General features: G+C 34.8%; 1 protein-coding gene and 1 pseudogene across 5 annotated transcripts in view; one reads left to right on the forward strand and one right to left on the reverse strand.

The window, feature by feature from the left end:
- SREK1 (splicing regulatory glutamic acid and lysine rich protein 1) overlaps positions 1-19,122 on the forward strand; it is a 39,240-nt gene extending 20,118 nt beyond the window's left edge. For 4 of the 5 annotated variants that reach the window (XM_016202666.2, XM_087815396.1, XM_016202669.2 and 1 more), the window contains 5 exons: positions 2,827-2,946; positions 3,319-3,693; positions 7,968-8,063; positions 15,583-15,727; positions 16,940-19,122. In XM_016202666.2, the coding sequence (XP_016058152.2) occupies positions 2,827-2,946; positions 3,319-3,693; positions 7,968-8,063; positions 15,583-15,727; positions 16,940-17,092 (889 nt within the window). In that variant the 3' untranslated portion in view covers positions 17,093-19,122. The remainder of the gene's footprint in view (positions 1-2,826; positions 2,947-3,318; positions 3,694-7,967; positions 8,064-15,582; positions 15,728-16,939) is intronic. The other variant, XM_016202667.2, reaches the window with a different exon arrangement.
- LOC148093460 (pre-mRNA-splicing factor SPF27 pseudogene) lies at positions 8,768-9,222 on the reverse strand (annotated as a pseudogene).
- Positions 19,123-20,257: the final 1,135 nt, after the last annotated feature.

Here is a 20,257-nt window from a genome sequence, read left to right on the forward strand (position 1 = left end):
AACCTTTACTAAGTTCTTAAAGAAATAGGATGAGTTCTGTTTAATGGAAAAAAATCCTTATCCAGAAAACTTAAGGATCTTGACGTGGAAATAACTTCCCCCATCCCATTAGGGGAGGGGGGTGGCAGGCATTTCTTGGCTTTCCCTCCTCTGCTGGTGGGATTTGATACACTCAACTCTGGCTCTTGTGACCTGCTAGACTTAGCAGGAGTGTGGGTTGCAGAGCCCTTGCTCTTGAAGGCCCCCCTTCTACGTCCTCACTGTTCTCAGGTGCTTCTAAAGCCTCCCACACCCTTTCCTTATTCCTTCCCCTTCTTATGTTAGGAGGGAGAAAGGGATTTCTTGTCGCTGTGACCTTGGGTAGGACTGGGATGATGTGTTTCCACTTTTTGTTTCCAAATTTTTATGTAGTATTCTCATCAGGACAGTGTGAGGAAAGGTGGGTAATACTATAATTATTATATTTTAAAGTTAAGTAACTTTTACAGACTAGCATAGGAACTATAAGACATTTTATAATATTTTATGGGAAACAACTGACTTACCAGTGATCTTTGATGATGCAACATGATGGTAAGTTGCCCTTTATTCATAGTTTCATTTATAAATGCAGTTTTGCACGTTACTCTAAAATGAGAACTGCTAACCATAACTCAGATTTTTATCTTTGGTTGGATTAGATTTATTCTTGATTTGAAGCTTTTAGCATTCCTCCTCAGAAAACTTATAGATGACTAGAAGGTGAGATAGAGATATGAAAATATTCAATGTCCAAATTAAAATACAATAGTTATTCTTGTGCAGTAACTTTCAAATTCTGAGGTCCTACAGGGTAAAGTGGGAAGCCAAGTAACTTTTTATTTGTTAGGGCTATGGTTAAGTTTTTAAAAAGGGTTTCTTTGCTTAATTAAGGTTGGGAAACAGTTTGGTTAAAACAAGCTATTTATATTTTTAGCAAGGTTAACTAGAACAGAAATCTTAAGACTTTTTATTAAGAACCTAGAAGCAAAGTACCTTTATTATATACCCTATGTGGATGTCTGTAAATGGACTAAAAATGTTCTCAGTTTTGCATTTTTGCCTTAATATCTATTGATCCTTTTATCTCTCAGGTTATTATTGATAAAAATCTCAACAAACTAACAATTATCTTATATTAAAAATGTGGTATGAAGATAAATGTATAATTTTTAAAGACATAAAATAGATGAGTGGTTCAGTTGAAAATTAGCTGTTGGAAAACAAATTTTAACTGAAAAGTGTGTTTAAACAACAAGATTTCATTATTGAGGGTTGTCTGGAGGGTTTTCTGGTTTCATAGTACAGCACAAGCATTTAACTGTATATATTTCTTTTTTTAAAAAATGTATCTATTGATTTCAGAGAGAGAAAACATTTCAGAAGGAGAGAAAGATAGAAACATCCCCCACTGGGGATCAAACCCGCAACCCGGGCATGTGCCCTGACCAGGAATCGAACTGCGATCTCTTGGATCATAGGTCGATGCTCAGCCTCTGAGCCACGCCCAGCCAGGCTATATATATTTCTTTTATAGATATTTGTTTTAATTCGTGAAAGCATGACTATCAAGATGAGTTTTAATTATATATAAAGCATACTTGTGGAAGTTCATTTGACCTCCTTGGAACAAAGAAAGATAGATTTTAGTTTTCATTTATATTGTTGATGATGATAGAGTTAGGAATTGTAAGCATTTACTTTGTACCAGAGACTGGTAGGCAGTAAATTTTCCATATGTCATCTGATTTAATTCTTATGACAGCCCTAGTAGATGTAGGTATAATTCTTATTCCATTTACAAATGAAGAAACTCAGGCGTAGAGAAATTGACTAGCCAGAGTTCTCACAGCTAGTGTGTGGCAGAGCTGACTTCAAAGCTGGTGAGTCTCATCACATTGTTATTAAGGTTGTGCGCATTCAGTTTTGTTATATTTTAATACATAGTTCCTAGGTTACTTCATTATGAAAAAAATCACATTACATAAGCAGTTATTTCACTGGGAAAAGGAGCCTAGAGAATTTCACAATTGGAATAACTTATTTTTCCTTCAAGAATTCCCGTAATAGTTTCTTTTAATAGCCATGTTTATGTAGTTATAAAATCAAGGCTTTGCAAATCCAGTATTTGATTATATCTACCTTTAACTCATAAGCAATGTTTATTGTCAACTAGTACCGTCACTAGCACTATGCTGCTTATATATTCTTAGTATGTGTTATGACCAATAGCACACAGCCATTTATAGAAACTGTTGAACCATATAACCACCACTCAAGATTATAATTTGTCAAGATAAACTGTAATCACAAGCAGTCATCACACACAAGCCAAGAGTTAAAAAGTTTATGGTATGAAAACCTGGATCATAGGAGGAGAAGTCTTCTGTAGTAATTGAGGCATATAATAATTAGCAAAAGAGATGCGCATGAGAAAAAGAGATAATTCACAGGACTAGCATTATTTTGCCTTCTGTTCTCACAGAGGTATATTCTGTTTTGTGAGACACTCTAGAGGGAGAAAAACTTTAGCAAAAGAAAGCCACACCTGAAAATACTAAGTCTGACACAGGAAATAAATTCTTTCCCTGTTTTTATCTTTGTGTTCTGGACAGTGATGTACCTGGTAGTTTCCAGTAAATAAATTTATTATAGACAATCTAACTGAAACATTACATACTAGATAATTTTAAAATATTGATATATACTTTTGGGATAGGTTTTAAAATTCTCTTATTTGAAAGACATCTTTAAAAATTGAAATTCTAAGAAAAGGGTTTGACATTCTAACAATTTGTTTTTCTTTAGGAGTAGATCCCATAACAGATCACGTTCAAGACAAAAAGATAGACGTAGATCTAAGAGCCCACATAAAAAACGCTCTAAATCCAGAGAAAGGCGGAAGTCAAGGAGTCGTTCTCATTCACGGTGAGTTTTGGAAAAATTAAGGATACTTTTTTACGTGGCTTCATTTGTTAAAAATCTGTTGTGGTTTAGGTTTTTAATGAATGTAAACTTTTTTCTGATTGTTTTAGTAATGATTAATATTGGTTGCCATTGTTTTGAATCTGATGGCCATTATGACTCATGAGGTTTCCAGATTTTCCTACTTCATTCCACCTGGTATTTGTTTTATTTAGCAGCTTCAGTTACAACTGGATTATACAGAAATTTACATGATATTTTATAACTATTATAAATTGTTTTGTTTTGATAGTTATTAAAGAAAGAGAGGGAGGTCTTTATGGGGAGTAGAATTGTTTCAGTTGTGAATTAACTTACTTATTTTTGTTTTTAAAGGGACAAGAGAAAAGACACGCGAGAAAAGACCAAGGAAAAGGAAAGAGTGAAAGAAAAAGATAAAGAAAAGGAAAGGGAAAAAGAGAGAGACAGGGAAAAGGAGCGTGAAAAAGAAAAGGAACGGGGTAAAAACAAAGACAAGGACCGGGACAAGGACCGGGACAAAGATAAAGACAAGGAGAAGGACAGAGAGCGGGAGCGGGAGAGAGAGCATGAGAAGGAGCGGGACAGAGAGAAGGAAAAGGAGCAGGAGAAGGAGAAGGAGCGGGAGAAGGACAGGCCCAGAGAGGCGGACGAGAAACGGAAGAAGGAAAAAAAGCCCCGGACGCCGCCCAGGAGTTACAATGCGTCAAGACGGTCTCGTAGTTCCAGCAGGTTAGACGCGCTTAACCCTTTACCAAGGTGTTTACTGATGACATGCGGAAACCAGACTTTTAACGGAGGGGAAAGATTTTCTGTACAAGTGGAATCAGTACAGTAATAACATTTTCTCTGCAGAGTAAGCGCTTCTCTAACAGGGCTTGCCACAGTATCGAACCTGTGAGGAGGAAGGGTGGATGGTACTGGGCAAAATTATTCGAAAAGTTTTACTTACTTTTTGATCCATTATTTTAACCTGGTAGTGCTGGCGGCACTAGCAGATGGTGCTGCTGCTGATTTTCTTGGAGGGTAGGACGGCAGGGGCAAGTTTTTGTTGTTGTTTGTTTTTAATTGGGGTGACATTGGTTAATAAAATTACATAGGTTTCAGGTGTACAGTTCTATAATACATCATCCATGTATTGCATTGTGTGTTCACCACCTAGTCAAATCTCCTTTGCCACCATATATTTGACACCCAACCCTTTGTATTTCCAGCCCCCTTTCCCTCTGGTAACCACCATTCTCTTGTCTGTGTCCATTAGTTTTTGTTTGTTCATTTGTTGCTTTCAGTTTTATATCTCACATGAGTGAAATCATAGGTTCTTGACTTTTTCTGTCTGACTTCTTTCTCTTATGATATTCTCAAGGTCCAGCCATATTGTAAATGGCGGTATCTCATCTTTTCGTGTGGCTGAGTAGTATTCCATTGTATATTTGTGCCATATCTTCTTCGTCCAGTCACCTAGCAAAAGACAGTTCGACATCACATCACACCTGTTAGGATAGGTATTATCAATAAGACAAGTAGTAACAAGTGTTTGGGAGGGTGTGGAGAGAAAGGAACCCTCATTCACTGCTGGTGGGAAGGGATGCAAACTGGTACAGCCACTATGGAAAACAGTATGGAGGCTCCTCAAAAAATAAAGCGTAGAACTAGCAACTCCTCTTCTGGATGCCTACCCCCAAAATTTGAAAACATTAATTTCCAAAGGTATATGTGCTCCTATGTTCATTGGAGCATTAATTCACAGTGGCCAAGACATGGAAGTGTCTTTATTTTCTTTATTTTAATACAGAAGAATTGACCTGTTAGGCTTCTGTATTCTTTTGGAATGGTGTGGTGAGTTTTATTATGTGAAATGATTTCTAAAGTTGCAGTGTTAACGCTTTTGTCATCCAAATTAATTTTTACTGCACTGTTTTGTTGAGTACATGATGCTTACATTTTGGTTTTGTCAGTTTTAAGGTTTTGCGTTTTTCTTAGGACTGTTCCCTCTACCTATTAAGAGGTACACTGCCACCAGGTGGAGTAGGTTGCCATAGTAACAGTGGCAAAATGAAGACCTTCACTGATTCAAGATTATATTAACCTACATCCATTATTCCAGATGATACCATGACTATAAATAGAAGTTACTAACTTGTGTTACGCTATGTATTAAAAATACACATATTTTAGCAAGTTTTAAAGGTATTTTAAGCATAATTTTTCATAGAAAATAATTTTGGAAACAGGAATGTCTTTTTTTAAAAAAACCTGTCTTTTAATAGCTTATTCTTAATACTAGTTTTTGGGTAGATAATACAAGATATTTCAAGCATTTATTGAGTGCTTTTACTATAAATGCCAGATTTTATGCCTCTGCAATTATTCCTGGCTAACCTTATTTAATCTTCACAAGTATGAGAAGACTATTATGTGGTTGTGAAGCATGAGGAAACTGAAGGTTAGAGAAAATTTTCCATCTGCTTTGTATGTTAGTATCAGAAGTATAGTAGCTCTCTCTTTTTAGAGATTACATTTACTTGAGACTTCTCTAACTAGTACTTGGCTACCTGCTTTTTAAAAACTGACTCAGAAGCATAGAGTTGAAACAAACACTTTATGTTAAAAAGGGGCTTAAAATAAGCAGGTCATATTTTAACATTAAACCCAAACCTTAAGAATTAATGTAACCTCATTTACTGTAGGTATCAGTTGAGCCCTGTAACTGCACATCTGCGGCACAGTGATTTTATTGATTATGTGTCACACATTTCTTTCATGTTTATGTGATTGTTTAGATATCGCTTTTCACAACACCAAGTAATGTTTTGATTCCTTTTAAATTTAGTTGAATTTACTATCTCTGATGACTATGAATGAAATGTTCAATTTTTTTCATGGCCCATTTTAAAGTTGCTTGTTATTTAAGAAAGTTCAGATGCTCACATTCAGTAAATATAGTCCTAAATAACCTGTGGGGTCTAGAAAATAAATGCTGTTTAGAATGTTTTATGCTTTCAGAAGAGCTTGGTGAAGACATAAAATTTCTCAACTTTTAGCATTTTTCTACTTTTGAAGTGCTCTGATTTTTGTTTAGTAAACGGGAAACATTTCAACTCCTCAGAAAATTAGTCTACTTAATATTTTTATTTCCAACATTGTCCCCTAATGTGCTTTTTAAAAGAAAATTTTGATATATAAAAACTTAAAAAAAATATCCTCATCTGAGGATATGTTTTTGTTCCTTTGAGAGAGAGAGAGAGAGAGATCAAGACAGATCTACTGACGGTCTCCCCTACGCCACCTGACCAGGGATTGAACCTACAACCTTTTTTGTGCACATGACGGATATCCCAACCAACAGCCATCTGGCAGGGGCAATGTATAAAAAACTTTTAATACTTAAAAGTTACTATTAATAAAGATGAAACCAAGAAAGGGAAGGAGAAAACATTTGAGCACGTATTATGTGCCAAGCTCTATGCTTGCTACTTTACTAGTGGTATTCTAAATCCTCATAACACTGCAAGACTTATCTCCATTTTCCACTTGGAAAAACAGGCTCAGATTAAAAGCAACGTGACCCCAGTTGTGCAGCTGTTAAGTTGTAGAACTAAAATTTAAATCTAATTCTAACCAACTCCAGTTCCTACTAGAGCTGCCCACTTTCTCAACTAATTGATATTCTAGATTGCTGTCTATTCAGCCTTAGCTCTTATCATCAGCTGGTAGTTATTAGATGTCCACCTGTACATAGTGCTTTCTGAACAAACAGGTAAAGAGTCACACTGATCAAGGTGGAGCCCTTTTTTGTGTAAACTTAAAGTCCGGAATACACTGATGTTCTCATGCTATGTAAAAAGTACTTCAGGTTCTCGTGCTGAGCTGTTACAGAAGAGCATTGATTGAATGGAATATTGTTAACTAATTTCTTCATCAGTCAGAAGTATAATTTTGGGGTATCCTGAAATAAAGTTGGATTATGGAGGAGAGAGCTTTAGGTAGAGTAGGAGTTGACTACTTATTTGTGTTCTCAAGGTTCTTGAGCTTTTTTGGTCTTAACATCTATTATATATAACACATCTGAGCATTATTTAGGTTTTTATTTAATAAATGAAAAACATGCTATGTTTCATTAACCTAGGCTAAATTTACTGAGGTGGTAAGAACAACTTGAATTCTAGAAGATTAGATTCTTTCAGCTATGTGGCCACTAATTGTCCGAACTCCTTGTGAGATAGATTGTTGGATCCATTAATCATTTAATAACTATATCCTCATACCTCATCCCCTGAATTATGGATATCTTGAAATGCATTGTTTCTAAGTTGACGACCTTACTGATGAAGTAATTTAGAGTGTTCATATTTGCTAATATGTCAAGCAAAATAGTTTTTAATAAACAATCTATTTAGTAATTATTTTTTACTTTGTCATATTTAAATCCCTGATTTTAAGTATTTTACTTATAGCTAAGCAACTGTGCACTCAGTTTTAAATGAACAGAACAACAGTATTGAAATTATAGGAGATGAGAGGGTAAAGCATAAGATGAGTTAATGTAAATACTTTTTGAAAGATACTCTAAATACTTAGGTCTGGAACATTCATGTTTTGCAAGCCAGCTTATTCGTCAGCTCTTGAAAAAGGCATGGTACCTTGTTACAAAATAATCCACAGTGGGGCAGCAAGGAGCTAGATATATGACAAAGGATCTGATAGCAAAACATGTTTTAGAAGCTAAGGAAGAACATATTTAACCAGGTGAATCAGAGGTCCTCTACCCTTTCTAATATGAAATCTTAGGAGATTTTTTTATTAGTCTGTAAAATACATGGTTCATAATTTGACCGGCACTAAAATTAGATAATAGAACGTGCTCATAGAGGACATGAGTTTAAACTGGCTTCCAAAGAGTACTATTCACCTGAGAGCATTAAGGACTCTTCTGCTTTTGTGTATTTGAATTGCCTTTTATTTAAATTGCTGCTGTTTATAAATGGCCTGTCTTTGACTTTCAGGGAAAGGCGGAGGAGGAGGAGCAGGAGTTCTTCCAGATCCCCAAGAACATCAAAAACCATAAAAAGGAAATCTTCTAGGTCTCCATCCCCTAGGAGGTAGGTTGAAAGCATGTGCTAAAACTAAGAAGGAAGCAAGGGGGGTGGGCATTATTTCCTCAGCCTTTTTTTTTTTTTTAAGTAAGTAATACCACCAAGTTGAAATTTTTTATTTTGCTAATGTACACGTAGAATATGAGAGTCCACTTTTTATGGTTTGTAAACACAACTGATGATTTCCATAAGATGCTGTTGACCTTCACAGAGCAGTGCCTGGTCCTCTGTGGAAGCCCAGCCTGCCTGCCTTTCTACCCACTGAATTAATTTGCCTTTTCAGAAGACTTGTCGGATGTTCTCTTTATTGGCCTCTCCAACTTGCTGCTTCATTTGAAAGACTTCATTTTCTGATTGCACAATAGTCCTTTCAGCCTCAATCCTTACTGACCAGGGATACCCAATTTGACTCCATTTCTCTTAATTTAGATCCAGCTGCGAGTTGCATATTCTTTCGCTGCCAGTTTAAATCTTTTTTTTTTTAAATTTTTTTTTATTTTATTATAAATATATCTTTATTGATTTCAGAGAGGAAAGGAGAGGGAGAGAGAGATAGAAACATCAATGATGACAGAGTCATTGATTGAGCCCACAACCCGGGCATGTGCCCTGACCGGGAATCGAACCCTGATCGCCTGGATCCTAGGTTGACGCTTAACCACTGAGCCACGCCCAGCTGGGCTAAATCTTGAATTATGTTTCCTTAACTTCTAGGACTCTTTCTGTGCGTGTTCAGTCATATGAACTAGATTTTCATTATATACTTTCCGTGATTTCATCCATGCTGTGACATTATTTCCAGATTCTCAATTCGAATGGCCTGATGTTCTAACTGGGCCATAGAATTGGTTACACATTCTTACCATGCAGTAATGTCCCAATGTTTCTGACCCGAGGAAGGGGCTGGAAGTTCGTATCATTTCTTATTGAGCAATTCAGTTGGTTGTCGAGCAGCCAGTCTCTCAAATTCATTTCTCATTATGTCGGTTTCAAAAGCAGAATAATCTGGGGCTGTCAGGTAGCTCAGGTAGGTTTCCGTAGGTAGGTATCTGTGAGTTTCCTCCTCCATCAGTGTCGCGGCCGCTTCCTGCACACCAAGCACTTCATAACCTTGGTCAAAATACTGCAGCGCGCTCACTGCAGCCTCTCTAGCCACCAAACCCATGCCATCATTCTTAAGTTCTCCTGAGTTTCCTGAGTCTGACCTCAGCCTATTTTTAAAACTATATTTTTGAATGAGTAATATGTAATACATTTGCATGGTTCAGAAATCAAAACAGTGTAAAAAATTATACATTGATGGATCTTAATTTCCATCCATGTGCCCATCTACTCTTTCCCCATAAGTAGTGACTATTTGTGTTTTGTATTTGCACATACATACAAGATAAGGATATGTGGTTTTTATTTTCATCTTTCTTATAAAAGAGGTAGTATAAAATATACACTGTTGCGTACTTGCTTTTTTTCACTTTAACTACCAGGTCTTTCCATATTTGTCAGAGTGCTTCTTCATTTATTTTTACAACTGCATGGACTTCTTTTGTATGATAGTAGTACCTTAGTTTATTTAACCAGCCTGCAGTAGAATGGGTTTTCTTTTTTTTAAAAAAAAATATTTTTATTGATTTCAGAGAGAGGAAGAGAGAGAGAGAGAGAAACATCAGTGATGAGAGAGAGTCATTGATCAGCTGCCTCCGCATGCCCCCTTCTGGGGTCCGAACCCGGGCATGTGCCCTGACCGGGAATCGAACCATGATCTGGATCGTGTAGGTCGATGCAGGCTAGAATGGGTTTTCTTAGTTTTTCTGTTATAAATTATACAATATTGTAATGAATTACTTTGGACTTACCTCATTTTGTAGTGTTCAAGTATGTAGGAAAATTTTCCAAAAATGGTAATGTTGGGTCAGAGGATTGTGTTTGTAATTTTGAGAGATATTTCCACATTGCCCTTGGTTAAGAATCGGCAGCACCTTGTATTTTAATCAGCTGTGTATGAGAGTGCCCGTTTCCCTACAGCTATGACAGGTTATGTAGTAAAAATTGGGGAGTTTTGTCCACCTGATAGATGAGGAATGGTACCAACATAAAATAATTTTAGTTACATTTCTCTTAAGAATAAAGCCATTTGTATTTCCTTTCCTGTGAATTGTCTGTATACTTTGCCTATTTTCCTATGGAGTCTCTTTTTTTAATATTTTCAGGAGCTCTTTTTGTCTTGGGGAGATTATTATTTAGTGATTTGATTTCAAGTATTATTCCTAGTTTGTAAACTTACCTTTCTAAGTTATTGTTTATAGGTTGACCACCCTTACTAATGAGGTAATTTAGAGTATGCATATTTGCTGATATGTTAATAAGCAGGATGGTTTTTAATAGTCTATTTAGTAACTGTTTTTTACTGTCATATTTAAGTCCCAGGTTTTAAGTATACAAACGTTTTTTATTTTTATATAACTTAATTTCTCAATTTTTTTTCCTGTTTGACTTCCTAGATTTTGTCATAAATTTAGAAAGGTCTTTTCTTATTCCAAGGTTATGATAGAATTCCCCCATTGTTTCTTCTTCTATTTTTATGGTTTTATTTACATTTATATCTTTGATCCATTAGGAGTTTATCCATATGTATGTACCATATGGCATATGGGTCCAATTTTATTTTTCCAAATGCTTTGCTGTTGTAATACCATTCATCAAAAACTCAATTTTTCTAATACTAGTTTGATAGATTGCTTTTGTCATGTACTAAATTTTTCTATTTGAGTCTGTTTCTGGGACTTCTATGCTATTGATTTTCAACCTTTTTCACGTCATGGCACACATAAACTAATTACTAAAATTCTGTGACACACCAAAAAACATATTTTTTACTGATGAGACAAATATATGTATAATCTCTGGATGGCTATTGTGTTGGTTGTCATTTAAAAAAAAATTTTTATAATTATATCTTTATTGATTTCAGAGAGGGAGGAAGAGGGAAAGGGACAGAGAGAGAGAGAGAGGGAGAAACATCAATGATGAGAGAGTCATCATTGATCAGCTACCTCCTGCACACCCCTGACTGGGGATCGAGCCCACAACCCAGGCATGTACCCTGACTGGGATCGAACCGCGATCTCCTGGATTCTAGGTTGATGCTCAACCACTGAGCCACACCCGGCTGGGCTGTTGTCATTTTTTAATTTGACAGTCTAAGGGAAAAGAGGTCGGTGCCCCTGACAAAATAGGTATTGCATGTTTTAAAAATTCTTGCAGTGCATGGGTTGAAAATCGCTCTTCCATGCTGTTGGGTCAATTTTATTGATGATTCGTGTACCATGGTTTTTAGTTATTTGGATTGTATAGTATTTCTTATTGTCTAGCAAGGCCTGTCCTCCCTCACACTCCCCGTTGCTCTGTTTTTGAGCTTTCCTGACCATGCTTGCACGTCTGTTTTCCCATTTGAACATAAAAGTCAGTTGTCTAGGTTCTAGATGTAAAACCTATTGATGATTTGTATTACAGATTTATTAATTAGAGAAAATTATAAGTAGCTTTATAAATAAGGCTTTATGGTGGTGGTGAATCTACTCAGGAATGTGGTGTATCTTTTTGCTTATTCAGGCCATCTTTAGTGTTTTTTAGTGTTGCATACAGATTTTATGCATTTTCTAAATTCTTATAGTTTACTTTTTTGTTTTTTAAATAAGGCCTTTTCTTTCATTACCTTATCTAATTGTATGTTGGATTTATACATAGGAAGGTATTAGTTTTTGTTTATTATTTCATCCCACTGTGTTACTGATAAGTCATAGTTTTTCAGTTGATTTTTTAAGTTTAGAAAAGAGAAATTTATATAAAGCTTTGCCAGAGTGTAAGGAGCATGTTTCCCAGCAGAGGTATTTTGTTAATTTGCTTGTAGGTTATTGTTTTTAGGTGAGAATAATGGAAAGCATAGAATATTACAGAGGTTGGCCATATTTTTATTGAAAAAAAACCAACAACTTTGCTTATGAAAGGCAAGACTTTTCTCAGTTTTGAACTCAGATTAGACAAAAAGATTTATTCATAAAGTGTCACTTCCTTGATTCCTTTTACCTTGCTCCCCCTCCACCCTCTGTAAGTGATAGTTTATTTTATCTTTCTTTTTTTCAAAGTTTAGCAGATACATATATTTGAATTTCTCCTTTTTTCACAAAAGACAGTATATAACATATACACCGTGTGTGTGTGTGTGTGTGTGTGTGTGTAGTTGTCAGTGATGGTACCCTCTCTTTACCCAAGTTACTTTTTAAAATGAGAAATAATTCACTTACCATAAAATTCACCCTTTTAAATGTGCAGTTAAGTGGTTTTTAGTATGTTCACAGTGTTCTGTAACTATCACCACTACTTAATTCTGGAACATTCTTTGTCATTTCAAAGAAAGCCCATACCCATTAGCAGTTACTCCCCATAAGTCCTGACAGCCACTAATCTATTTACTGTCTCTGGATTTGCCTGTTCTGGACATTTTACATATGGACTCATGTGTGGTCTTTTCTGTCTGGCTTCTTTGATTAAATTTTTTTAAGGTTCATGTGTGTTGTAGCATAAACCTGTATTTTATTCTTTTTTATGGATGAATGATATTCCATTGTGTGGATTAAAAAGCCATGTTTTATTTATCCATTCATTAGTTGATGGACATTTAGTATAGTTTCCATTTTTTGGATATTATGAATAATGCTGCTTTGAATATTTATGTACAAGTTTTATTGTGGACATATGTTTTCATTTCTCTTGGGTTTACTAGGAGTGGTAATTGCTGAGTTATATAGTAACTTTATCTTTCTGAGAAACTGCCAAACTTTTTTCCGAAGTAGCTGTGCCATTTTACATTCTATCAGCAATGTACAGTGGTTCCAGTTTCTCCACATACTCATTGACAGTTTTTTTTTTTTTTAAAATATATCTTTATTGATTTCAGAGAGAGGAAAGGAGAGGGGGAGAGAGATAGAAACATCAATGATGTTTGATCGGCTGCCTCCTGCACGCCCCTGACTGGGGATTGAACCTGCAACCCGGGCATGTGCCCTGACTGGGAATCGAACCCCTATCGCCTGGATCCTAGGCCAACTCTCAACTGCTGAGCCATGCCCAGCTGGGCGACAGTTGTTCTTATTCGCCTCTGATTATAACCATTTTAGTGAGTATGTGTATAGTGGTGTCTTTTGATTTGCATTTCTCTTATGATTAGTGATGTTGAGTATCTTTTCATGTGCTTATTGACCATTTGTATATCTTTTTTAATTCAAGTTTTTGTCTATTTCAAATTGAGGGGCTTTTTTTTGTTAAGTTGTAAGAGTTCTTTATATTCTGAATATTGATTTTTTACCAGGTGTATAATTTAAAAATATTTTCTCCCATACTGTGGTTATCTTTTTACTTTCTTGATAGTATCCTTTGATGCACAAAAGTTTTTGATTTTGCGGTCAGATTGATTGATTTTTTTCCTTTTTGTTGCCTGTGTTTTTTGTGTCATAGCCAAGAAAGCATTGCTAAATCCAATGCCATGAAGATTTCTCCCTATGTTTTCTTTTAAGAGATTTATAGTTTTAGCTTGTATGTTTAGATCTCTGATCCATTTTGAGTTAATTTTTATATATGGTATAAAGTAAGAGTTCAGTTTCAGCTTGTATATGACTATCCAGTTTCCCTAGAATAATTTGTTGAAAAAGTTCTCCTTTCCCCATGGAATGGCATTTTTACCATATATGTGAGTTTATTTCTAGGCTTTCTGTTTTAATCTTTTGGTCCATTACCACACCGTCATGATTACTATAGCTTTATAGTAAGTTTTTAAATCAAGAATCCTGTGTCTTCCACCTTTGTTGTTCTTAAGATTGTTTTGGCTATCTGATGTCCCTCAAGATTCCATATGAATTTTAGGATGGGTTTCTCTATTTCTACTAACGATACCAAATGGAATTTTCATAGGGATTGCACTGAATCTGCAGGTGGCTTTGAATTACTCTTTTTATTGTAACAATATTTAAGTCTTCTGCTCCATGAACATGGGATGTCTTTATTTGTCTTTATTGCTCACAGCAAATTTTTTGCCTTCTTGGTTAAATTTATTCCTAAGAATTTTATTCTGTTTGATGCGTTTGTTCCCTTTAAGAGTTATGTACAAAGATACGTGTACACACACAAATATGTTGCAAATGTAGTTTTTAGTTTGTCATTTTTTGTTGAATATGCTAATAGTTTTGTTTTTTTTTTGCTTTGCAAAAATTTATGTAGGCAAATCTTTACTTTTACTGGACCTGAAATTTTAGTTATGGTTACAAAATCTTTTCCTTCACCCACCATGTTAAAGAAATTCACGCATGTTTCCTTCCAATACTGTATTGTTTTATTTGAAAAGTTTAGGTCTCCAATCCATTTGGATTTATTTATTTATGTGGAATGAGATATGGATCTAATTTTATTACTTACCAAATAATAATCCAGTTGTCCCCAAACTCTTTATTTATAAAAGACCATCTTTTCCCCCGTGATTTGAGATGTCACCTTTGTTATACTATATTTTCATATGAACTTGATTTTGTTTCCTAAGTGTCTTTGTTTGTCCCACTGGTCTTCGTGTTTATTATTAAACTGTTCATAATTAAGAGAAGAAGGTTTAGAATTCCATATTAGGCTTAACTATTGTGAGTAGAAGCTGTTCATTATGCTTCTGATGTGAATTGTATTCTTTTTTCCCCTCTAATTTTAAGGGTACGTTATTTTTATAAATGGAACTTCTTCATTCCATCTTCTGCTTAACTTTTGCTCTTGAATTGGTGGGATTTCCTTGTAATGGTGAATGATGAGGACACTAAGTTATTTGAAGTTCCACTTTTGCTAGAAGTCCTGCTTGGGTCTTTCCTCTTTTCATTCCTTTCTGGTTATTCACTTTTTGCTTTGAAAAGGTGGGTTAAAAAATATATGTATTTTTTTTTAAATTAAAAAAATATATATATACACACATATTTGGTTTTATTTTATCCAAATTACAGTAACTAAATAACTTTTGAATGTTTCAGAACTAATAAATTGACAATACCAAATTGTGTTTTATGTGATCACAGATACACTGTGCGAAAATGACTTGTATATCTTTAAAATGTTAATTGGGCCCTGGCTTGTGTGGCTCAGTTGGTTGGGTGTCATCCTGTGCACCAAAAGTTTGCTGGTTCAGTTCTAGGTTGGGGGCATGCAGGAGGCAGCCTGTCAGTGCTGCGCTCTCACATTGATGTTTCTCTCTTCTTCCTTCCTCTTTCTCTAAAAATCAATAAAAACTATTCTTTAAAAAAATTAATTAAAAAATAAGATGTTAATTGGGATGTGGGTAAAGTAAGTGGCATTATAGGTCCCATTTATGTTACTTGATCAAACTAGGTTACTGATATGCTTATTTACAATGCTTCAGTGTTTGATAAGAACACTTTGTCAACAGTATAGCAGGTCTTTTCTTTCTTAGAAGTTAACTGACATATTATCAATATTCTTACAGCAGAAATAAGAAGGATAAAAAGAGAGAAAAAGAAAGGGACCATATCAGTGAAAGAAGAGAGAGAGAACGTTCAGCCTCTACGAGGAAGAGTTCTAATGACAGAGATGGGAAGGAGAGGTTGGAGAAGAGCAATGCTTCACTTAAAGTAAGCGGTGCCATTCGGGGTCTAGGCTTTGAATGATTAGTCATCGAGACTGTCCTTGATTGCATAGAAGCAGCTGTAGGCTAAAAGGTCCTCGAGGGCAGCAGTGTCTTGTATGTTTTTGGTATTCTTTCATATTTGTTAAATTGACAGTTTTTAAAACTAAATTTTGAAGGGATAGATAAAAGCTAATTAAAATGTAAACAATCACATTTTTCTAAAACAGAAGTTTGGGGGTGGGGTTGATGTGGGGTAGAGGGGAGGGGATCAATTGGGGGGAAAAGGGACATCTGTAAAACTTTCAACAATAAATATAAATTAAAAAATAAAGATGGACACATTATTTTAGAGACTCATAGGATGGCATATAATAATTTTAAAATATTTACATGTAACATATGTATTTGATTTTATACTCAAGATTTCTACTTGTTGCCATTTGTTTTTTAGTATATTTGTTTCAGCATATTTGACAGATATTCTCTCATTATTGGTTTTGTAATATATACTGAAATTAGGTTTGTTGAATTAGAATAATTAATGGAAAACCAAATTTCACCAAGTAAGGGTATTTGGATGAATACTTTAAGAGCTTATGAATTATGCTACGCTGGTATAATTTGTATCTGAACATCAATTATGAATTCTGGAGCTTTTACCTTACAGTTTCATTTACTCTCATACAGATAGAAGTTTATCATTGTTAATAACACTGATAACATGCATTTCTTGAGCACGCACTTTGTGCGAGGCACTATTCCACATGTTCTCATTTAATTTTCCCTGAAGCTGAGGGCAGAGTTTGGACTGTTTTTGAACAGTCTTTGTTAAGAGGAGTAGTGACTTCCTTGTCTACATTCCCTTACTTTTGCTTCCTCGGTATCCAGAGTGTAAATGTATCCTGGCCTCTTTGGGAACTATTTTATATTCTTTCTGCAGATCTGTCAGTATACAACACTTAACTGAACATTTCCTTAGAGTTTCTGTTGATCTCTTTTATTCTAATTTAGTTTCCACACATTGTCTATCGTTTGAGAAGTACAAATGACATTGATAGATGTTTGCATATCCTATTAATATGAGACGGTAACGGGAGAAAATACCCAGTTTTACTAATTCACAAAACATAAAGTTACATATTTTAGCTGTAAGCAGATGTAGTAGCAGGCAGCTCTTGAGAAAAATATCAAATGTATACCTTAATATTCATTGTAGGAGAAGGAGCACAATAAAGAGCCAGAGCCCAGCGTGGGCAAAGAAGCCGATGACAGGGATGCGCCAAGGACTGAGGAAAACAAAGTACAGCAGCAGAATGGGAATTGTCAGCCAAATGAAGAAAACCTCTCTACCAAAACAGAAGCTGTATAGGACCGACAAATGCACCTCTCAACACACGCTGGAATAAAATCCAAAGCTTTTAATTCTCTTAACAAGATGTTAAACAGTGAAGAAATCCAGTTGAGTATAAAGAGATGAGCTAACAGCTTGTCTAGTTGTTAGATGGCTTTGTGGCCATCTTGTTACTGAGTAAGAAAATTAAGCATGGATATCATGAAGATAACTGATGTTACCCAAACTCATCTTCTAAAATCTGTGCATTTCCATGGTGGCTGACACACTTGTCATGTGGTTTGTTAGTGTTTGCCAAGAACCATTACAAAGAAATGGGACATCAAAAATCCAGATTTGTACTATCTGCAAAGACTGGAGATAAGCATTGGAGGCTTTTAAAAAGTGCTAGTTACTGAATTTTGTATTTCACTTTTTTTTTTTTTTTAATTTCAGTATATACAGATTGATGATGTGCTTGAAATCGGTGCAAATATATATCCACTCTTGTAAGTGCAGAATATGTAAGAAGTTTTAACACTTACTCCACAGGATTTATAGTCATTGTGTTAAATTCTCACTATTGTGTTTCTTTTTCTCACTGTTTAGGACAGCAGTTTTTCTTTAAAATAGTTTTACAGATTAAAAATTGCTTAAATAAGTGGATTAAAAAACAACTGACAATGCATGCTACTACTGTTCTCTTTCAAAAGGAAGAACAACTGTTGAATACTAATAATAATGTATTAGTATTCAGTGTTTAGAATCATTGGGTTTCCCCACAAAGTAAGCACTTCTTTTTTAACTTTCTTGACATTTCCAAACTTATTATGAATAATATTGCAGTGTGTGTTGTCAGCAGTAGGTGTTAAAGGTGTCATTATAAAAAGAAAACTTGGGTTTTCAAAATGGGCTATGGGAGCACAAGCTGAAGCTTTAGTGCCTTCTACAATGTGGTATACTGTTTTCTAGAATTTTATATGTACTAGTCATACTCAGTTCATACGGAATTTAGATGGATATCCCACTTACTCCCATAGAGAAGTGTGCAAGCTGATATGTCAGAAGAGCTTCTTACTTAGTTCACCTGATATGAGAGGGAAGTCCTGTTTTCAAGAATGACTTTAGAGCTTAAAGCAACAGTGCAGTTTTGGGACCATCAGTTTTATACTGTGATAATTGAAAATGAAGCATGTTCTTAATTTACTTATAGCAAATCCTTTAGTTGTCTACATGGGATGGCCTTAATTATTACCTCTCAGTCGTCTTCTCATAAATGATGTGCAGAAATTGAACTTAAAAGGTGAATACATGAGGTGGTTTTATGTTTAAGGATATGCTTACTTGGTTTAAAATATAGGTCATCCATCATTCTTAGGTTCACTTTTTGCAGAAAGTATGCAAGTAGTGAAATGACAACATTGCTAATACTTCCCCCCAAACCACAACTCATAGTTTCAGAACTCCTTTCATTATTGTTATATTTCCAAAAAAAGTTATGCCTTTTAATTAGTATGTTATTGAAAAATCAAGTTTAATTATTTTAATACAATCGAATACAATCAAATTACTCGGTTGCCTTACCTCATGGGAAGAGTTACTTACAGACTTAAAAGGCTGGGTAGCGCATCAGTTACATGGTTTCAACTTGAGTTTTCTTCTAAGGTTAATACAATTGAAATAAGTATTGGGTGGAGAATGGGAAAAATTGCCCTTATTGCAAATAATGAAACCTGGTTTGATTATGAAGCTGCTTAATTACTCTTCATGTGTCCAGAATTACTGTGGTATTTTTTTCCTTTTTGTCACTGTGTACATTAAATTTTTTGAAAATGCTTTACTATGTAAAGTATAGATGGTCATTTTAATCATTCAACCACATGGTTGGCTGGTAAACAGCTTATTCTGATAGAAGAATGCTTGGTGACTATGGAAAGATCGTGAAGGAGTATGTATGTCTTGCATCAACAGCGGTCTTATTTATGATATGTAAGTAGAATAGAGCAAATGTTGGACTATCTGTTATTTTTAGTACCATTTCCTAATAAAGCTAAGTATTTTAGAGGAAAGTATTTGTTTATGCATTTCAAAACAGCATTTTAGTTTTATCCTGTTATTTTTTTAGTTTCCATAGAAATTGTTTTGACATGGAGAGTGCATGTTTGCGTGGGTCTATAAAACAATCATTTAAAGTTTGAGTGTTTTACTCTGGACTCTATTAAATGTTTTATACGTTGTAATTAGCATATTTAATTTGGGTCCTGCTAATTATTTTTCATGCTAATATTTATTCTGCTTTAAAATAAGGAAAGACTGGTTTGTAAAACTTAGGCAGAAGTAGGAATACAAGAGATCTGGAGAAAGTGAAAGCAAAGCTTTCTAGGGTCTACAGATACTGAGGTGTGTGTGTGAGTGTGAGAGAGAGGGAGAGAGATTTTCTCGTTCGTTTATGTTTCCATTTGTTATTTTCTTTCAAGGTATTTTGTTTTTTTCTTTAAGATTATTCTTGTTCAATCCTAGGTAGATACTGTCAGAAAAACTTGAGGTAAGGCCAAGATGACAGCCGTTTTATACTTGAAACTTCCTGTAATTTACCTTTTTTTGTTTGGTCATACAGAGAGTACACTCTGTTCCTAAAATTGTAGTTGCTCTTCATCATTCTAGACAGATTCTGTTGGTCCCTATGATCTCGCTTTCCAGCGTTGCCCACTGAAATGGTAACCTAAGATGGCCCTTCATAAGGTAGCCAGTTTCATGTGAGAAAACTATAAATCCTTAACTTCTGCAGCCGTTTCCTTAGTTATTATTTTCCATCTAATCTAACTTATAATTGCGAGCACTAGTCAGCTTGTGATGTTCTGTTTAGAATTCTTTTCTTTCAGGAGGATCAATGTGTTGATCTTCAAAAGTGTCAGGCTTAAATTTTGGCATGCTCAATTAAAAATAAAAACTCACACATAGAACCAGTATTTTTGTCCAGAAAATAATATCTTGTGATATTAGTGATTTTCAGGACCCCCATTCATTCCTCTATATGTTGCTATCTTTATTTAAAACAAAAAAAAACCCTAAAAAATAAAAATAATAAAGCTTGACCCAAATCTTACAACTGAAGATAATACTCAAATATAAAGTTATAATATGTATAGTAATTGGCTTTTAATAGTTTATCTATTAGAAATAATATGATTTGATTTAAATCTT

This window comes from Miniopterus natalensis, chromosome 3, assembly GCF_054644295.1.
Source record: "Miniopterus natalensis isolate mMinNat1 chromosome 3, mMinNat1.hap1, whole genome shotgun sequence".
NCBI classification, from domain to species: Eukaryota; Metazoa; Chordata; class Mammalia; order Chiroptera; family Miniopteridae; genus Miniopterus; species Miniopterus natalensis.